The following is a 20,647-nucleotide window of genomic DNA, read 5'->3' as shown; positions in this document are numbered from 1 at the left end:
CAGGTGTTCTTTGGAGGGAGTGGATGGGGAAAATGTGGACCTTTCACTGGCCATGTACACACCGTGGAAAAAAACCCAAACATCAGGAAAGAGGGGAGTCGTGGGGGAAGGGAGAAACACTTTACACTCCATTCAGGCTTCAATGCACACATACTCACACATGATATTGCATCAGCTCTCCTTCCTTCGTGCAGACCAATTTAAAGTTACCCATGAAACATGCCAAGCAGCATTGGTTAAAATACGTTTGGCCATTTTTGAAAATAATGATTTTCAATGGTTTCAATATCTGGACTCAAGAAGCCCACATTTACGGTATTTAAAATTTAGGATTTCTTCCAAACACCACTTTCATCCGTTAATTTAATTGAATTTGAATTTCATGCATACCTCAGTGGCATCAGTCTCCTCGGGAGATAATTCGTTCTTGGCCAAAACTAGCAAGGAGTCCAGGTCTATCACAATGGCTCCTGTGCCTTCAGAATCCACCTCTTCACCTTGGGAAGACGTTGAGGCCTGTGCCTGCATATGAGCCCACAATCAGCATTATTAAAGACAGAGATACAGAAATGTATAAGTAACTTTGTGTGTTCACCAAAAAATAATGATTGTATTTATTGCATTAATATATATCTACAAAGCACCCTAAAATATTCACTTTTGTAATACTCACAAGTTAAAAGCTTGTGTGTGACATTTATATGCACTAATTTGTACAATAATCTATCATAAAGCTTGAAAAAGAAGAAAAAACACTCATCCTATTAAGAAAATATAGGATTAATATCAAGTGACAAATCGCTACTAATTTGTGAATAAATATTTGTCTAATGCTTGAATGTGTGACTGAGACTAAGGTTTAATTTGAATTGCTTCAAGATTTTGTTGCCATTATGAGTTTTTACTTTAACTTATCTTCTACACATGCAAAAAGTGTTTGTACTCCGTGGATTACATCTGCTAGATATGTTATTTATCAAAATTCATATTAGTCTTTGAAAATATAGATAAAAGATTCAATTTTCAGTGCACCATATCGTTAGCTCATCCTACTGCAATAATGGACTTGTTACCAACCTTGAATTCCCAATTGAATTCTGCAGTGAGCAAGGCAATAAATAGCTAAGGAGTAAAAAGGAGCAATTCATATCATGCAAACAATAACTGCAAGTTTTCCTCATTCCACTGCCTATCTAACCTTAAGTACAGTGGATATATTACCCCTCTTTAGGTTCAAAAAGTAAGCCAAAAATGATCGTAAACATGCTATTCTGATAGCATTTTGATTTTTGGTGCTTTTTTAGAGGTACATAGTGGGTAGTAACTGTATTCAATGTTTATTATTTTAAGCACACAAACGTTAGTTTTTAAGAGAACAATCTCGATAATTTTAAGGTTTACCAATGCATGTGACTCAACAGTGTATGCAACCAGATTACATTCACTGATCTCCCTAAAAAGTGATGTATCTTTTAGAAAAAATCTCAGTTGTTCTTATCTGGGTGTAAAACTTGATAATGGAGGGTCCTGGGAGCAACATCTGCAGAAGCTCTGCAGAAAAAATTGAGTCTACTGGTTTTTTGATTCTATCAGAAAAACTGTAGGTACATATCAATGTATTATTGTCAACTTATTATGGTGAATTCTACTTGCATGTGATGTTCAGTATCCTCTTCTGGGGCCCCAGACCCAATTATAAAATAATTTTCAACATTCAAATGAGGATACTGCATCTCTTTGGTAAAATGCCTTCTTACACACCATGTCACCCTCTACTTCAAAAATTGAGTACATTACCTCACCCCTTATGTGTTTATGTATGCAATACTTGTTTGTGCACAAAATTATATATTTATAATTAAGCAACCAATGACAATTAACATAGTTAATAAAATAGGAATGCCTCAAGCCTCCACCAAACATTTAAAAGAACAAAAAACTTGAGTTATGCCCCTAAGTACATGGGCCTGTTGTTACTTAATAAGTTTCCACAGGAAGTCAGGTGAGTAAAGACTATGTCCCTCTTCAATTGCAAGATTGATTAGTTTACTTTGAAACACTTTTTTATTCTATGGACGAATTTCTTCATATAAACATTTTTTCTTCCTTAATTTGTGCTGTTTTTTATCTTACTCTCTCTTTGAAAAGAGTTATATTTGTACAAACAAATCACTCAACCAATAAAATGTTATTATTACCTGATCAGAGGGTTGGGGCACGAGTTCATTTGTGGTCCCACCAGTGCTATCAATGGGCGCATCTCGTCCTTCATCATCACTGACCTGATCTGCTTTTACAGATAGGGACTCATATGTTCCCATGCCACTCTGAGAGAAAGAGAATTAACACTTCATTGTAATGGGTTTTAACCAATTGGGACCAGATATAAAAAATTCACATCCAAAATATGAATTACAGATACATTCATAAATAAAAAATTCCCTGAAAAGCTATTCTGACCTCAGAGAAGAAGGATAAATTTATTGACTAACAAAATATGGCCCATTAAGTTACCTTACCATTTCAATTAGCCATAGGAAAACCTTCCTTAGAAGGAAGAACAAATTTATCGGCAATATTTTGAGACATGATGGTCTCATGACATCCTTCATCGACAACCAAAAATCTTCGCCTACATGAGCAGAAAGAGTACAGAAATGTTGATTTCATCTGTTAAAGAAAGTCCCATCTTCCATCTAAACCCTCGTCAAACATGAAATTTAGGCAGTTTAATAAATACTGAAGTTACTCATGAAATCACATGCAGAGATGTTTTATAAAGAGACAGAGAAGCTCCATTTTCAGTCAACAAATAAAATTATAAGTTAACTCAGTTACCATTTACCAAGTGTAAAAAGATGTAAGAAAACATGGGAAAAACCTAAGGACCTTTTTGGAAAAAAACCACCGCAGGAAAACGCCCACACAAGAAAGGGGGTGAAAAAAGCTGTGAAAACCTACTAATAAAGAGCTAATATAAACCTAGGTATCAATAAATACAAGAAACTACAAAAAAATATCACAGCATACCTGGAACGAAAAAGAAAATTAGATGAAGCCAGAGGAGATAAGTGTTGAATCTTTCCTACTGTTTCCATGATGTTACCTGTCTCATTGCTGTTCTCAAAGAAGTTTTACGTGTAGCTCCTTTTTGAAGCACCTAGTGAAGATGATTTACGTAGCAGTTAGTCAATGTTAAATCTGATGCTTTCCCAGAGAATATATTTGAAAAATGCAATTCGGGCTTCCAGCCGGGTGGTCTCCCTCCATTCTGCCGACATTTCGAAAAACGAGTCGGGTTCCATCATCATCCTGTTAGCCCTGAGGTTGGAACCCCACCCGTGTTCCAAAACGTCAGCAGGTTGGAGGGAGTCCACTCGGCTGGAAGCCCAAATAGTCTTTTTCGGGTAGTCAATGCTGTTCCATTTGCGACATGCAGTAACAATGAATGATTTATTGAATCAGACTGTCCGGTGGTAAGACTGTCCCTATATTGGGATTTTTCTTCCTTATAGAAAAATCTCCCCGGGATGGTGGCAGAGAAATAGCATCGCTTGGTTTCGCTAGATTGGGCCTCCTTTGCTTCCATAGCACTGGAGTGTTTTATCCCTCTTCCCTCCCTTCCAACCCTTTCCTTTCCCTGGAGGCGCCGGCGGGCTCCGATCGCGACGGCGTCTCTATCCTTTTTCCTTCCTCTCCAGCCCCTCCCCGGGTGTCCTGGCGTATAAGCCTCGGGCTAGGTTCCGGGCCCCGGTGCGTTGTATCCCGAGAGAGGGTTCGCCCAGAACCCTCTAAGCCTTTGTCCGGTGGTAAGGTATCTAACGATTTGATTGTTGGATCCTTCTCCCTCATAGAATGGTCCTCCAAGATGGTTAGAACATTAATATCGCAAGCTTGGTTTCGCTAATAGTAGGACCTGTCCGCCTTTATGACGTTGCAGGATTCCTCATCCCTTCCCTTCCTTCCTTATCCCCTCCCAGGAGGCGTCGTCGGGCTCCTATCGCGGCGTCGCCTCCTTCCTTTCTCCTCCCAGTCCTCCCACTTCTGTGATGCAGATGTGATAAGCTTTGGCTTCAGACTTCGGCCCAGGAGAGTAACATCGCGAGCCCACCGTGGGGTTTTGTATCCACTGTCTGGTGGTAAGGTATGACGAGTTTTTCATTCCTCCTAGTATTTCAGTCATGTACTCCACTAAGTATATACATACAACAAGCTCCATCAAAATCAGCTCACAGAAAAAAAAATTATCTCTCCCAGCAACCAACCTGATTTGCCAACATCCAATACTCTTTTCAGAGATGGTAAAGGACAAATCCTGAGTGCCCCTTATAATTTCCTCTATACAGTTCTCACCACATCAAAATCTGCTATAGTAAGAGTATGCCTTATATAAATTATTTTTTGGGAACAAGTTCTGTTTGGCAGATATGGCTAGAAACTGCATCATCACCTGATTTATGCAACCAGCACAACCCAATTTTTTATTCACCACCAATGACTTTGCTCATTTTGAACTTTTTCACCAGGTAATCATGATTCAAATCATTGGGGGTATTCTGTCACACTGTATTCGGTGATCAATTATTCATAACATCACCATCACTAAGTGTGCGAGTACTGAATGCTACATTAGATAGAATGAATTTCACTTATTTCCCTTCCATATGGATCAAGTTTCTCAATGGGAGTGAAGCTTGGGCGTTGACAACAGCAGAAAAGTCAACTGTGGAAGCATTGGAAATGTGGTGCTACCAATTAATGATGAAGATAAAATGGATCGAATGTGTATGTAACGAGGAAGTGCTACGAAGAGTGGGAGAAAAGAGGTCTTCTAAAAATCATTAGCAGAAGATGGAACTACTTAGTTGGCCACATTATGAGACGCAATGGCCTGATGACATCAAGAGTAGAAGGACTGGTGGAAGGGAAGAAGGGTAAGGAATGGCCTCGAATGAGTTTCATAGGGCAGGTCATTAAGGATGTATAATGGAAGGAATGTGTCACCTAAGAATGTCTAGCAGATCTAAGAGATCTGCATCAAACCAATGTTAGGATTGTTGACTAGTGATGATGATTCTTCCTTCTGCTTTGTGGTGATCAGAAGTGAGCACGGTACACATATCTGTGCTCTCAAAAGTGGAAAGTGCCCTGACGTCAGAGCCCTCACTGGTTCAGTGAGCAATGGTGAGCAATCAGCACGGCTGTATGCCCCCAATCTGTTCAGTACCATGAAAGATTTTTTTCAAGAACGACACATAGGGTTCCCACTCTAACTAAATTATTGTTTATATAAACTGTGATTTTAAGCCATTTTAGGCAGAAATATTGATCAAGTAACAATCACAAGCCAAATTAACTAAAAATTTAACTAACGCAACAGACACAGCAGATGCATATGCAGCAATGAAAGTGCTATCTCTCATAAAATTACCTATAATTAGCTAAATTCAGTAGTCTTAAAAGTTGTGAGTTGGAAAATCGAGGGAGCAGGGAAGTTAAGAAGTGTCTGGAATTTCACCAGGGTTAATGAACACTTTGGTTACCGGTCTCCCAGATTTGGTGCAGGCTTGTGGTCAATGTGTCGTCATGGCACACGGACCAATACTTGTGCTTCGAATATAAGTGTACAGATAAATGCATTACTGACCTTGAAATATAATCAACATATCAGTTTTTCTTTTGATCTGTCAATCCTAGTTGTACAATGAAGTGTGAGAGATTTTTTCATGTTTTATGACAAAATTCACAGCTTATTCACGGTTTTCAAGGTTGCGTGGGAGCCCTGGACATATGTCTATTTTAGTTAGAAATAAAAACTTTCAGGAATATGATTGCCTTAATCTCCCATGAAAACTTTATCAGAATCAGAGTGGAAATGTTAGAAAGGCTTCAAAATTTACAGCTGCAGAAAAGTTGAGAGTGGAAGCTTTGGAATGTGTTGCTCGTTGACCATAAAGAAATTGGTAAAGTAACAAGGAAGTATGAAGGAGAATGGGAGAAAAGAAGTCTTCTGACAACCTTAACTTTATCGCCCACATAATGAGATATGATGTCCTCAAAGACAATTGACAGACAAAGAAAAGGAGAGGTGGACAGGAAGAAGGGAAAGGAATGGCTCTGCATGTTTTTCACAGGCCAGGTTATCAAAGATATAAAGAAAGAAGACCATATGCATGAAAAGATAAGCAGATGTTAGACCGGAATTGAGGGCTGTATGAAACCAATTTTAGTTTTGTTAAATTATGATGGTGATACAGTACAAAATAAAGTTCGTTAATAGTATTACCTGATCAAAAGAGTCTTGATGTATCATTTTGCTTGAGACACCATCAGTGCAATCATTGAGTATATGTCCTTCATCATCGCTAATCAAATCTTCTTTAACAGAAGAGCACATGTATCTTACCAGATCACTCTATTGGAAAGAGGGACAACGATGGATACCCATTTTAATCAATTGGTATACAAATAAAAAGTGATCATGAACAAAGCTGGAATTACATGGTCTCTGTAGAAAATAAATTATTCCTGATGAATGATTTTGGCTTCTTTGTAGAAAACAGATTAACTTAATGAACCGTTGTGATTCCACCAATAAAGGCCTTATACCTTCCCATATAATCTAATAATAGACATAGTATGAAGGAGAAACAACTTCATTGGGAAAATCTTGGAAATAAATAGCTTCTTAAGTTGTGAACCTCCCCGATCATTAAAATTAATTTCCAAAAGGGAACAAGGCCAAGAGCACAGACTTCTAAAAAAAATGATAAAAATTTAAGAATAAGCAAAATCTTAATACATATTTCATTAAAAGTGGAAGGGTTTCAAGACTATGAACAACAGCAGCAGTAAATTCAGTCAGAGTAAATAAAAATCAGTTCATGTCACAAAAAATTTATACCTTTTGGCAATCAACTTGTATTGCAAACACCCCATTCAAAAATGGCAAAAAAGGCTGAATCCCTAGCCTACACTATAAATTCCTCTTCACTTTCATCACAAAATCCAAATCTGCAACATTTTGATTCCTATGAACATCAATCCCTCATAAGGAATGCAAGTTATGTAGTTGAATTTGGCTAGCAGCTACATCATGATGTCACGGTCAATCTGTTTCACTGTACCTAAGTCAAAAGTACTTTAACTCTCAATTCCTAACATCCCCCCTTCCACTCCATGATAAACGGAAGTGAAACTGTGTTTTTGTGATCACATAACAAATGACTGCTCAGTGCCGAGATGACAAAGAGCTTACTTGCACAGAGAGCAAAGTTGAGTGGCCAGTTTGGCAAAATACACCAAATCAGTTCATTACATTTTATTTTAATGATTCAAAGATGAAAGCTCTTCTGTAGTTGTTCATGACTGTTGTTGGCAAAGGCGAGGCAAAATGGTGTAGGTTCCTGCTAAGAGGTGTTGGGAATAATCCATAAAGGAATGGCAATGTGCCATAGGAAAATTAAATTACACTTGGCAAAAGTACACTCACCAGGTCATCAGTGGCCAATGGGTCAGAGGCATCACTTCCAGCTGGATCTGACGTGTACAGCATGGGATTATTCTCCTCACTAAGGTGATCTTCGTTCTCATCTTTTATGTGAAACTAGAAGAGGATAATGAGCATCACTCACTAAAAGCAAAATATTAATAACCTCATTCGATAATGAAAACTCCTCTTTTAATTGGTACCACTCCAGATGGGCAAAATACTTGTTAGATTCTTGCAGCTCACAGATCAAAGTCTAGAATATAAATGTCCAAATAGGGAGAGGGAGCTAGATGACCAAGAGCACATTGAATGAGAGTTATGGTCCCTTACAGTAGGGGCATAACAGTGGGAACGATAGGTCGAGGTTCCAGTGTACATTGAATTGTGTTCATCTTTTCTTTACCCAGGCTTATAAAGAGGTGCCACAACAATTGATGCTAATTCCATAGTAAAATTAAAGGAGGAAGATGGCTGGAACAAATACGAGGGCAATCATGAGACACAGTCTAGTTTTAGCCACTACCAATGGCTACCCCACGGGATAAGAGACACTTTTTTCAACAGATTAGAAGTGATGTACAACTAATATTGACTTGCATGAATAAAGATTTGTGTGGTATGGCTTTTTGCCTTATAGATTACAACTGGACCAGTCCAACAACTGAAGGTTGCATAATGGTGAGTGACTTCCCATAAAAATACTTATATTCACGACCGACACACCCTATTTCTTCAAGCAACCAAGAAATTTCTACAACTGAAGGTGGTTCACTTAAGGTTTCACTGAGTATAAGAATAAAACTTACCAACTTGTCATCCCTGGGTAGAAGGCAATCTGGCACAGGAATGTATATTTCAGTGGTTTGGGCTGAGCATGTGGGCTGTGAATTGTTTTCAATCACGTCTTGAATGCAGTCCGTAGTCTCCAGGCAAGGCCCCAAATTGTCATCAACTGCCCCTCCTCCTTCAAAACTCTGCAGACAAAGCCACAGTGATAAATAAATTATATCCTCAACAACACTAGAAGAGAACAATGGGCATCACTCAATAAAGGCAAAACAATAATTCCCTCAATCGATGATGAAAACTCCTGTTTTATGTGAGACCATTGCAGCTGGCCAAAATACTCATGAGATTCTTGCAACTCACACATTAAACACCAGCATATAAACGCTCAACTAGGGAGGGGAGAGCTACGCCACCAACATCACATGCTTAGAATGAGAGTATTGGCCACTTACATTAAGGGCACAACAATGGTAACGATTCATTGAGGTTCCACTGTACATTGAATTGTCTGTATCATTTCTTCACCTAGGCTTATAAAAAGGATCCACAATATTTTATGCTGGTTCCTCAGTTGAAACATTGGAGGATGATGGCTTGAACAAATAGAGGGCAATCATGTGGCAGCCTTGTTATAGCCACCACTAATGGCTTGAACAGAGATTTGACAAGGGTATCCAAAATTATACTCCATAGGATAAGATACATTTCTGTCAACAGATTATCAATGCTGTACAACTGCTATTGACTAGCATGAAAAAACATTTGTGAGGTTCCACTTCCTGCCTCATGTGTCACTACTGGAAAGAACAACATCTGAAGGTTGCATTATGCCAGTGACTTCCCAGAAAAATACTAAAATTTATAACAGACAAAACCCCATTCCTCATACAACCGAGAAATTTGTAAAACTGAAGGTGATTAGACTCAGTTTTCACTGTGAATGAGATTATAACTTACCAACTTATTGTCCCTGGGCAATAAGCAGTCTGGCACAGGAATGTACACTTCAGTCATGTGGGCTGAGCATGCGAACTCTGAAGTGTTTTCAATGACATCTTGAATGCAGTCCTTAGTTTCCACACAAGGCTCCGACTCCTCATCTGCCCCTCCTGCTTCAAAACTCTGCAGAAAAAGTAACAGGGATAAACCTTTATCTCTTTAAAACACACATATATGGAATACTATAGGCATTACGAGGAAGAATGTTACACATATTGCCTCTGCTATCATATAAAAATAGCCTGGTCTCTGCATGCCTGTTAATCAAATACTGAAAAATTACAGTTCAAACTGAAAAAAAATGAACAGGAAGATCCCTGATATTCAGGGTTCACACAGTGTCTTTTCTTAATATCTTAGGGACCATGGAAGCTGCCCCTTCACAGCAAAATAGACGACAGAGAATGGAGATTATTCAGATGTATCTTTTTTCCATTTTTTTTCAAATCATGAGAAATCAAATGAGAGACTGAAGATTCAATTTTTGCAGTTAAGAAAATGAATGAATCAAGTTCCTTATTCTTGCACTCAATTTGCTTCTGCAATTATAACTTTCGTAGTAGTATCTGTTTTAAGGCCAAAATCACTATTTATTCTTTTCTCAACAGTAGAATCGTGGAAAAAACAAGTGGAGCATGTTTTCAATGTATTTGTTATGTGTTCTCTTTTCAATGCATATGTTCTCTTACCTCTTGTTAATACTCAAATATAAACTCTGGAAGAGAACACAGGGTTTAAATCTATGCAGAAAGAAAACAGACCTCAAAATCATCTTCTCTTCCAAAACTATTTCATGAAACGGTTTTTTAAATCACCCTGTTATTATTATCCTTAAAACATGCTAAACCAATCACACAGCAATTATGTATTATGCTCGAAAAAAAAAGTTCCTACTGCCTGTCAATAGATGGCTATAGCACTGATTGCTGCTCAATTGTGAACTACCAGAATCATCATGACTCCAGCTCAGACATTAGTTAAACAAACTGCTCAACAACCACGATGAATACATCACGGCATTAGATACTTAGTGTTGAGAGAAGAGCTCCATAGAGTTTTTAAAAATTAACCGAGATACTGCTATATCAGCAACAATGTTACAGGATTGGTATCATTTCTTCAAAGACATTTCAATGATGACAACTGTCTATGTGAAGAAAGGCCAAAAACCTCCAGAGAAAATCAATTGGAGGCATTGCTCAAAGATGATCAATGTCATACTCGAGAAGAGACTGCTTTGTGTTTGAAGTTGCCCACCAAGCCATTTCCAAGGGATTGCATGCATTGGGAATTTAGTATCAAGCAAGGAAATTGTGTTCACAATGATTCAACAGTAATTTCACAGCATGAAATGCTCAACCTAACATTACAAATCCTAGAGCATTAAACATTAAAACCTAACTGAAAACACTCAAATGCAAAGGCTGAATGCACCCAACAAAGTCCTCAGACATTGAATCATCTGATTATTATTTGTTGCATTCAATATTAAATGGTCTGACAGATCAGCAGTTGCACTCATATGAATGCATTGAAAAATGGCTTCATTCACGCAAAACCTCACCACATACCAGTAATAAGCTCTGCCACAATGATGGGGAAAAACTGCAGCTGGTAATGGACAACATCCTTCCTTTTACACCACACCCATTAGATATTCTAATAGCTACATTTCCATAATAGAGCCTTATTAATTAACCACAATCATAAATTATTAATCATATCAACCATTACAATACAAAATAAATACACATCACGAACTAAATCTTTAACTCTACAGTTAGATGAAACAGTTTATCACCACAGTTACCTGCATAAACTCAAATGTATTCTAAAAGAAATCAGCAAAAAACATTTATTATTCCTTATGCACTAAGACAATACTTCTGTCAACACACTCCAAACTCATTGCGCAAAATTGATTCACAAATTAAAACAGAATCGCATTCCAAATATCACGCAATTAGTATAAAAAATGTTATCAAAACAAATAAAAAAAAGTTTCAAAAGAATAAACCTCAAAATAGATAGTAAGAATTAAGCTACTCTGAGCATGAATTTATATCCCTTATTTACGTCGATAACCCCAAAAAAAAATTAAGAATGCAATAATCTTGCCCTAGGCAGGCATATCATAAAAAGAATTATCACAGGTTTTCCCTGTGTAAAGAATCATTAAAGGTTACATGGGAATTCCTCTGGGTCAGGTTTTCCAACTCTATCTTACAATCAGCCGAAGTTTTGATGTACGAGTTGTCCATCGTCAACAGGGCACCTGGACAACTCGTCAAAATAGAAATGTCGGCCATGATGGAGTAGGAGAATCTGGCCTGGTGTAATTCCTGAGTAAGCTTCTGCATGTCATATCCTTTGCAAAGATTTTGAAGACTGTTTTGAAGGATAAACATTTCAGTACCTAAAAAAATGTATACCCTTACACAGGTAACCCTTGAACTTATGCTAAGGTCATATTTAAACTTGCTAACCACAGAATTTGTAGAAAACCTTCAAATTTTATAATGTACTTTAGAAACAAAATAGTTTATCTAAAAGATTACATAAAAAACTCTTTTTATAAGTAAAAATGTAAATAATTTTTAAAGGGCACTAACAGAAATGGTTCTAGCCAAATATGCTGTGATTTAAATAATCAAAGTTGATGCAAATATAAAAAGTATATTCCAATATTGGAAAATAGTAAACTAAATAAAAATGAACTTAACAAATACAGAAAAGATATACCACATCAAAATTCCTAATTTGCTTTCTAATTTTACATTTTTGATGGAAATATTTTCTGAGTTAATTTTTCCGCACTTAAAATAATTTCTAATACTTTGCCAATTTTTCCTTCATTGTAACCACCATCTACTCATACAAGATGACTTGAAAATAAACAATCAATTTCAGAAACTTCGCAAAGATATTTTTAGTTACACATAACCATAGCCTAATGAGGGGCTGTATTCTGTAACTCCAAACCGATCGGTGCGGCACCGATTCGTCGGGTGCGACGTCACACCGACTCCCGGTAAGAAGTCGTGCGATTCTGTACGAACCCGGTCGGTGCGGCACCGACGAGAGGACGGGAGATCGTCGGTAGCCGTACCGACAGCAAAAAGGTGTCGGTAAGGCTACCGACTTGTGGGTTTCATGAATTCCACCGTGCGCATTGTACGTGTTTTTTTGTTTTCCACTCAACACCACTTGTCAACACTTTACGCATCACGTCATTCACTAGTTGAGTGTTGGCGAGCTACGTGTGTCTTCCATTCTACATATACTTGATTTTGACATTTTGACTTCTGCACCTCCTGGACTACCCGCAAGTATATATCATCGACCTACGCACTCCCTGGAAAACCACCACGTACCCTGCATTGACCTCTCGCCCTTCTTGATTTCTCTCCGGGAATTGACATCTTGACCACCTCTACCTTCATTGACTTCTGGTGAGTGAAAATCAGTAAATTCATCATTTTCAAAGTGAAAATTTCGTTTTAAGAATTTATTCATCAATAAATTTGGGAAGAATCGATGTCTTACACTGAAAGGGTCAACTATTTGGTTGACCAGATAATGTCACTCATTGAATATCCCATGCATATCAACTTGGATCTTGCATCTTAATAATTATGAGAATGTGGTACTTTCTGAGAATTATAAGTGAAATTTTTTCAACATTGTACGTTTTTGACAACCAAAACTTTAGCCTGATGGACCCTGTGGGCGCTTTGCGGCATCTCCGCAGATGGAGGAGAGAAAGGCGCCTTAGGCTTCTGAGGGATGTCCGCACCAACCTTAGGCACCTGCGGGATACCTCTGACCCTTTTCAAACAAGCGAGGAACATTTTCGCAAATTATACCGCCTAACTCAGGACATGGCAAGAGTCCTCATCGAAGAATTGCGACCAGTCCTTGCTGCTGGTCAACGTGTGACCCATATCCCATTGGAAATCAAGGTAATATCATTTTACACGAGGTAATATAATTATTGAAGTTGGAAATATACCATATTAATGCCAGATTACCTTTATAGGTCCTATGTGCCCTACATTTTTATGCGCAAGGCAGCTACCAGCGTTCCACTGGAAGTGATAGGAATGTATCCCTGAGCCAGCCAAGCGTGAGCAGGGCAATTAAAGAAATCACAGAGTGGCTCAATTCCCCACAAATTCTGGGGAAATGGATTATTTTCCCACTGAGACCAAATGAGAGAGCAGAGGCAATCCTAAGGTAAAGAACTAACTTCAGCAATAATATGAATAACCTACTTTCATCTTATGCCAGGAAATAAGTGTTGGATAGGGCAAGTCAAATTATAATACAATTTTAAATGTAGCTAGGTATCTCAGGTGACTTGGCTATTGGCAACTGTTTTGTTAGTTATTGATCTGATTGTTATGCCAAGGAAGTTGATTAGTGTGTCATAATTAATACTTATACACAATTGTAATTAACAAATATGGAGTTATCTCCATTAAAGTAACTTTGATTATTTGATTTACAACAATCATCAACTGATTTTCTCAGAAATTCCTCAATTGAATATCACAGTTCACCCCATAGAAATTCATTAATCGTATTTTTAAAAGAAGTACAGAAATAACTTAAAATTTTGTGGGAGATGGTTAAAAAGCCTCACACCAATTTGGTTAGGCCCTTCTGCTGTCCCTTTGCAAATGTAATAAAGATAAATATCATTTAAAGTTCTATAATTTTATTCATGGAAATGAAAATTTTCATACAATTTATCCATTTTTCCCAAATGAGGAAAAGTATACACACAATGTACACTCACGGATGAGACAGTAATTTCAGATCTTCAAATACTGGCCTACAAAATTTGAAGCACATGGAGTGGTGTAGAAAACATTTGTTGTATGATTTCATCCACAAATTTTCTGGTTTCCACCTGCCCTTTTAGGATTGTTTTCATCAGGCCATCATGTCTCAGAATGTGGTCAACTAAGTTGTTCCGTCCTCTGCTTAAGGATTTTAGAAGACTTCTATTTTATCCCACTCTTCTTAGCAGTTCCTTGTTACTTGCAGTCTATACATTTTATATTCATCATTCTTCGGTAGCACCACATTTCAAATGCTTCAACTCTTGACTTCTCTGCTACTGTCATCGTCCAAGCCTCACTTCCATTGAGAAACATGCTCCATGTATAGCATCTGATGAATTGTTCCCTTGCTTCTATGCTTTTATTTTTACCTGTAAGAAGATTCTTTTCATAGAAGCTCTCTTTTCCTGCACTATTCTACTGAGTATTTCCTTCTTACTTCATCCATCGAAGGTAATTTGGCTTCCCAGTTAAGAAAACTCTCTCACCTTTTCAAGCTTATGCTTCTCCAGGTTAATTTTTGCCTTAACCTCCTCTCTTTTACTGCGTACTAATACCTTAGTCTTATTTTTTTTTATTTTCAGCTGATATCTGGTCATTGTCCTTTCCATATTTGTCAAAGTCTTCTTCAAATCCTTCTCAGTCTCGTCTATGAGTGCTATGCCATCAGCAAATAGCAGCACACTGATTTTTTTACCAGGATATTGACACCCACAGTCATCTCCTTGATTTCATTTCACTAGCTTATTTTAGCAAGTATTACTTTAAAACAAAGAATGACTAGCTTACTTTGGCAAATATTACTTTAAAACAAAGAATGACTAGCTTACTTTGGCAAATATTACATTAAAACAAAGAATGACTAGCTTACTTTGGCAAATATTACTTTAAAACAAAGAATGACTAGCTTACTTTGGCAAATATTACTTTAAAACAAAGAATGACTAGCTTGCTTTAGCAAATGATAAGTTAAAATAAATAATGTGTGCGTGCTTCAGCAAATGATACGTTAAAATAAATAATGTGTGCTTACTTCAGCAAATGATACGTTAAAAAAAAAATGTGTGCTTACCTCAGCAAATGATACGTTTTAAAAAAATGTGCTTACTTCAGCAAATGATACAATTAAAAAACCTACTTCCTAAGATGTTGTTTAATCCTGAAAAGATAAAAGAGCATTCATAAATAAAAAGGGTTTCCACATTTCCAGGAACTACCAAAATGCAGGGATGCCTGGTGTTTTGGGGTATGTTGATGGCACCCATATAGCCATAAAAGCTCCAAGGGAGGAAGAGCACTTATATGTGAACAGAAAGCTATTCCATTCAATTAATGTGCAAATAGGAAGTTACATCATTTTGCAATAGACAAATGAACATGTTATCGTGCATGGTTGGCTGACTTATGTCATATGTGGAACATCCTCCACTTTCAGGTTAGCAACTCAGATCTCAAAATTTATAATATTTTGGCGAGATACCCGGGTAGCAGCCATGACTCTTTTGTGTGGGCTAATTCCGCCATTCGCCAGAAGCTGGCAGAATTTTGGGCTACGGGTGAGAGATGTTGGTTGCTAGGTTAGTATTTCTTAAATTAAGTTTGTCATGAAAATTTCTTCAAAACTGAATCTCTAATTTCTGTGTTAAATAATTCCATAGGTGATTCTGGTTATCCACATGAGCCATGGCTCCATACCCCAATTTTGGATGCAGCAGAGGGCACACCCGAGGCACGTTTCACTCGCCTTCATGTGAAGGCACGTTCAGCAGTGGAACGATGCATTGGATTGTTGAAGGGAAGGTTTAGATGCCTTCTCCAAGCCAGGAAAATGGAGTATGACCCTAGCAAAGTATGCCAATTTGTCAATGCCTGCAGCGTCCTGCACAACATGTGTATGCTGGGTGGAGTTCCATATGGAGATGATGAATTCCATATGGAGGATGAAATTGATAGACCACCGCCAGTGGAACAAGGGGCTAGGGCCCTGCTTCTAGAAGCAAGAGCGGTGAGGGGAGACATTATCAGACGCCTTCAATATTAGGTAAGTTTTGTTTCTATGAAAGGTTGTTTAGCAGTCTAACTGCACTACTTACATTTCCTTCATCTCTGTCACAGACGCTGTGAGGACCTCCAATGTTCTCCTCGTCTCCTCAGAGTTTCTGGCTACAACCTCTACAGCAGATGCTATTCTTTGAATAGCATCTGCCATAGCCTCGCTTGCAGCCAGGGCCCTCTCCTCCTTTTCATCGAGATCCGCGTCTAAAGAGAAGGAAAATAAAATTCTCACATGAGCAACCTTATCACTGAAGCTGCTGTCAGGTAATTTGCCCAAATATTAACTCTAATCAATGGGTATCAATATTATGGTACATGACATAAATTTTAGAAGTCTTTATACTGACAATTGAACCATCACTCACCACAAATCCTCCTCCTTTTTGCAGAAGGAGGCATTCCCGAGGTGGACGGGGTAGAACCATCTACGGTGGAAGCTGATGTTGATGCCTCTCCCTCCTCAACGAAAAATGGCAAGCTCCCATCGGGCATAACTGTCACAATCTGAAATGCGATAAAGTAAGCAAACTTACACCATAATTTATCAATTGGATATTACCTTCACTGCTACGATAAATGACATGGTGCCTCACCTCTAGGGGGTCGACAATTCCCGGAATGCCACTGACTGCCGTTTCCCCGATAAAAGCAATTAGCTTTTCTTCGAGGGCAGTCAGTGGCACGACAGTAGATGGCCCTCCCCCTGTCTGCTGGGCCGACCTCCTTATTTTCATGGCCTTCTGCTTCGTGTCTGATCTCCAGTCCATCCATGACTATGATAAAACAGGAAATACCATTTAAATACCTTTACGTGGTGATAGAACCACAGTTCAATTAATGCAGTGTTGAAGTTTACCCTTGACCACTTTTCCGGGGTTTTACTCCCTCCAGTGGGGCAGGAATTGAGGAGATCTGTGAGCTCCCTCCACAACTCAGACTTCCTCAATCCTGCCTGCGGCCCACTGATTCGGCCACGAGCCAGGTCTAAATGCTCCAGCATAAACTGGAGCATTAACTCCCTCTGATAGAGTGATATCTTCTTAGCACCTGAAAAACGCATCAAGTGGAAGAAATTAAATGGGTAGAAACTTAGAAATAAGGAGTTTGTGCTAACCTTAAGGAGTCACCAATCCTCACAAAGCCCTTGAGTACAATATAATTCCTAATCTATGTTCTACGAATAGGATATGTATGAAAGTAAAGTAGGCTGGAGTAGAATGGCTATGAAAGGAATTATCCTTTTGCCCTTCTGTCCTCGACGTTCATTTGTATTACTAGAATTTGTATTAAAACTACAGATTTCACAGAAGACTGACTACCTATATAAATCATGTTCAAATTGAAAGGCTGGGAGCTCTATTCAGCTCTTACAAAAGAATATATTTTTGCATGACTTTTAAATTTGAACTCTTCTTTTCTCCTGTCAGGAAGTGGCTGATGATGCAGACTTGGTTTCCTGAATTCAGGTTTCATCTTGTACACTGGGTTGCAACGCTTGTTCCATGTTAACATTTTTGCTAATTCCCAACTCAAACAATTGTTTGTACTTGATGTATCTTTGTGCTATATTCTCATCTCCTGTTTGCTGGCCCTTAATGCTTGTAAGCAATTTTCATGGCCACACTTGTTCTTTGTGTGAATTATTGTATTTTGTCTCTTTGAATAAACATATTGCTATGTATATGTTGTGGTTTCCTTAAATTTATTCATCCTATATTAATGCTATTAAGTATATTAAGTATCTAATTTCTATAAATGTTCATTGAGCTTACTTTTCTCAGCACTTTTGAACAGAATAAAATTCCCTCTGAATTTAAAAAAATTACTTGTGTAACTTTCACATTTTGCATAGGCGCACCTTATTATGAATAGTATATTAAGTGGATTCGTGGTCCAGAAAATCAATATATGTAATTCATGTACGAGGGCCTGTAGATATAAATGTATATTTCATGCATGGGTATTCAGATTTCTAATTTGTGATATGCGCGTATACATACATCCTGAGGGAATTTTGAAGCACTTTTACATGACATAAACAGAGGCAATACGATCGTATTCCATCTTATACATATGTTTTTGGTCATGTATTTTTCGTGTATTATTGATGCAACACAAAATGTTGTGCTGTCTGGGACGGAGCCTCAATTAAATATTTAATTCCTCACAAATAACTTTCAAATTAAAATACAGATAATAATTTTCGCAGTAATTGCGGCATGTTTTTTTTAATCTCCAATATGAGGAGACCGTTTGTCTGTCAGACCCTAGTGACCCTCCAGAAAAAATTCTGAATCCGTTCTTGCGTTCATTGATATAATTCAGAAGGAACTTTCTTAATGACAACTACATTACATAGGTATTATGGTATAGCAGCATCCGGTACCAATATGTATACATGACAATACGTCATAAAGGATAATTGAATTAATTCATTCCAACAACAACAATCTCCATCATATGCGAACTATATCCGATGTTGTAATATTGTTTCCTTCGCTTTTGTAGGCTGAGCACTACTGCCACATATTATACAAGATATTTTAACAAGTTATACAATATCAATTATCTTCATCTAAGTAACACCTTCCAAAAATAAAAAGATTAATAAATGACGAAAAAGTACGTACCGACTCCTTCCATTTTTTGTACTTTTAGCGGGAATTGAACATTTTCAGTCTTCACTTTTTTCCACACTTACCTTTCATTGGTGGAGACACGTCAAATAACTTCTAACTTCGGGTGTATTCGGCTTTTCCCTTTTTGGGAAGGAGGGGGAACCGTACCGACTGGTTTGATACCGACGACCATACTGAATCGCTGAATTTGCCGTCGTCGGTAAGGAAACCGTCGTCGGTACGGGTTGATGTGCCGTCGGTTGGCTGGGAAGGGAAACCGACCGGTGCGGTACCGACGAAATACAGAATACGGCCCGAGATCACAATTAAAGGTAAGGAAGAGGCTCCGAGCTAAAGAAAGATAATACATTCGCGTGCACATTAGACTTTATTTGACAACGCATAGACAAACCAATTTCTGGGTCTCTGACACTTCAATCTTTAGCAGCAACTCGTCAGAGATTTTTTTGTTTACTTTAACATGCTCCTTTTACCTGATCAAATACTTAAAAAGGTAGCGTGGTAGGGCACAGAGGGTGGATTGCCTTTTTGAGTTGATAAATAGTGAGTTTGAATGCCATTCTTTCCTGGGTATCGTAGTTTAGCACACACTTAATTTCACTAGATGACAAAATGTCTTCAATCGTCGCCATTGTAACACAAACAGCAACATTAATAGGACCTTGCCAACGATTGACGGATAGGGAAAAACCAAATGTACGGGAAATTGGACTTGTTACACTTTTCCGTAAAACGTTTCGCAAAATATATCATTCTTGATTCCTACTTTTGTCTACATAAACCAAAGAGTTTCACCTTTAACTCTGCAATACTTATACTACACCAGTCTTCAAATAAGAAATTACGATAAGTACTCACCCTGAAGCAACTTTTTCTCAGAACTGCGTCTGATTCTAAACAAATCTTTTTGAAAACACTGAATTCCGTAAGTTTCTTCAAACACAGTGGACACATGGTAGTGGGCAGGCCATCTCCCACAGTAATCTGAGATTTTAATAAACAAGTTGCACATCAATAGAGTTTGGAATGAAAACATGAAATGAAGTTAGCACCATTTTAAATAAAATCGATAAAATTTAATGTGCCACTTACTTGTAAGCCAACTAAATCATGTAGGGCATCCTTCACAGTTATTTTGCATGCTACATTCGAAGTGAATATGCTGTAAAAACGATCATGCTTCCCCCTGCAAAGTCTGCAAAGGTCTATTTCTGGATTCCTATCTGAAGATTCCGTGAAAATCCCGATGGTGCGACTCATGTTTTCGATTCAAAATCTTATTCACTTTTTAAATCAGGTTTATCGTCAAAGAAATCATCTACTCAGTATTGACAAAGATCACAAATTCCAACAAGGAAACTACATTGACTAAGATGGTGAGTGAAAATATAATACTTTAGAATGCTAAACGAAAGGAACACGAAATCCAACAATTGATGAATCGACGGAAAGATATATCACGACTCAATAGCTTGGATTGAGAAAATTTTCAACAATTTATGAACAATTGTAAATTCTTTGGACAAGCATCCACGACAAGTTTAATCCACAACGATCACTTGTTATTAAATGACTATACAATCAACCTCTGTATAGAACCGATGTTTTCTAGTTGCCATGTTATCCGCCAGTAGCACACCTATAGAGCAGGCCAAACATCCGTGTTTGAAGAGTATTTTCTTTCCATTTCAAAAAATTAAGGGCCATTTCATTTAAAATTCATCACGTTTTCGATTAATTGTAGTGTAAAAATGTTTGGTTAAAGGTTATTCAATCACCTGGCCGGAAACAAAATTTAAGCCCAACCTCGGCGTCCGCCAGGTCAG

General features: G+C 37.9%; 2 protein-coding genes across 4 annotated transcripts; one reads left to right on the top strand and one right to left on the bottom strand.

Moving 5' to 3' along the window:
- Positions 1-12,402: 12,402 nt before the first annotated feature.
- On the top strand, positions 12,403-17,863 carry LOC124173097 (putative nuclease HARBI1). 3 transcript variants are annotated; one of them, XM_046552608.1, is made up of 9 exons: positions 12,403-12,732; positions 13,032-13,242; positions 13,320-13,516; positions 15,338-15,470; positions 15,563-15,704; positions 15,786-16,168; positions 16,243-16,446; positions 16,572-16,701; positions 17,610-17,863. In XM_046552608.1, exons 2-6 carry the CDS (start codon positions 13,162-13,164, stop codon positions 16,166-16,168), a joined length of 936 nt encoding a protein of 311 aa, XP_046408564.1. In that variant the 5' UTR covers positions 12,403-12,732; positions 13,032-13,161; the 3' UTR covers positions 16,243-16,446; positions 16,572-16,701; positions 17,610-17,863. The 3 variants fall into 3 exon arrangements, with proteins under 3 accessions (XP_046408564.1, XP_046408563.1, XP_046408562.1); XM_046552607.1 differs by having other exon boundaries at positions 12,993-13,242; XM_046552606.1 differs by having other exon boundaries at positions 12,403-13,242.
- LOC124173098 lies at positions 15,086-17,603 on the bottom strand. Its single transcript, XM_046552609.1, has 5 exons — positions 17,039-17,603; positions 16,776-16,955; positions 16,548-16,686; positions 16,221-16,386; positions 15,086-15,286 (listed from the first exon to the last, which is right to left on the bottom strand). The coding sequence occupies exons 1-5, from the start codon at positions 17,240-17,242 to the stop codon at positions 15,262-15,264; spliced, it is 714 nt and encodes a 237-aa protein (XP_046408565.1). The 5' UTR covers positions 17,243-17,603; the 3' UTR covers positions 15,086-15,261.
- Positions 17,864-20,647: the final 2,784 nt, after the last annotated feature.

Source organism: Ischnura elegans, assembly GCF_921293095.1.
Source record: "Ischnura elegans chromosome 13 unlocalized genomic scaffold, ioIscEleg1.1 SUPER_13_unloc_4, whole genome shotgun sequence".
NCBI lineage: Eukaryota > Metazoa > Arthropoda > Insecta > Odonata > Coenagrionidae > Ischnura > Ischnura elegans.
This window is presented reverse-complemented; position numbering and strand designations above follow the sequence as displayed.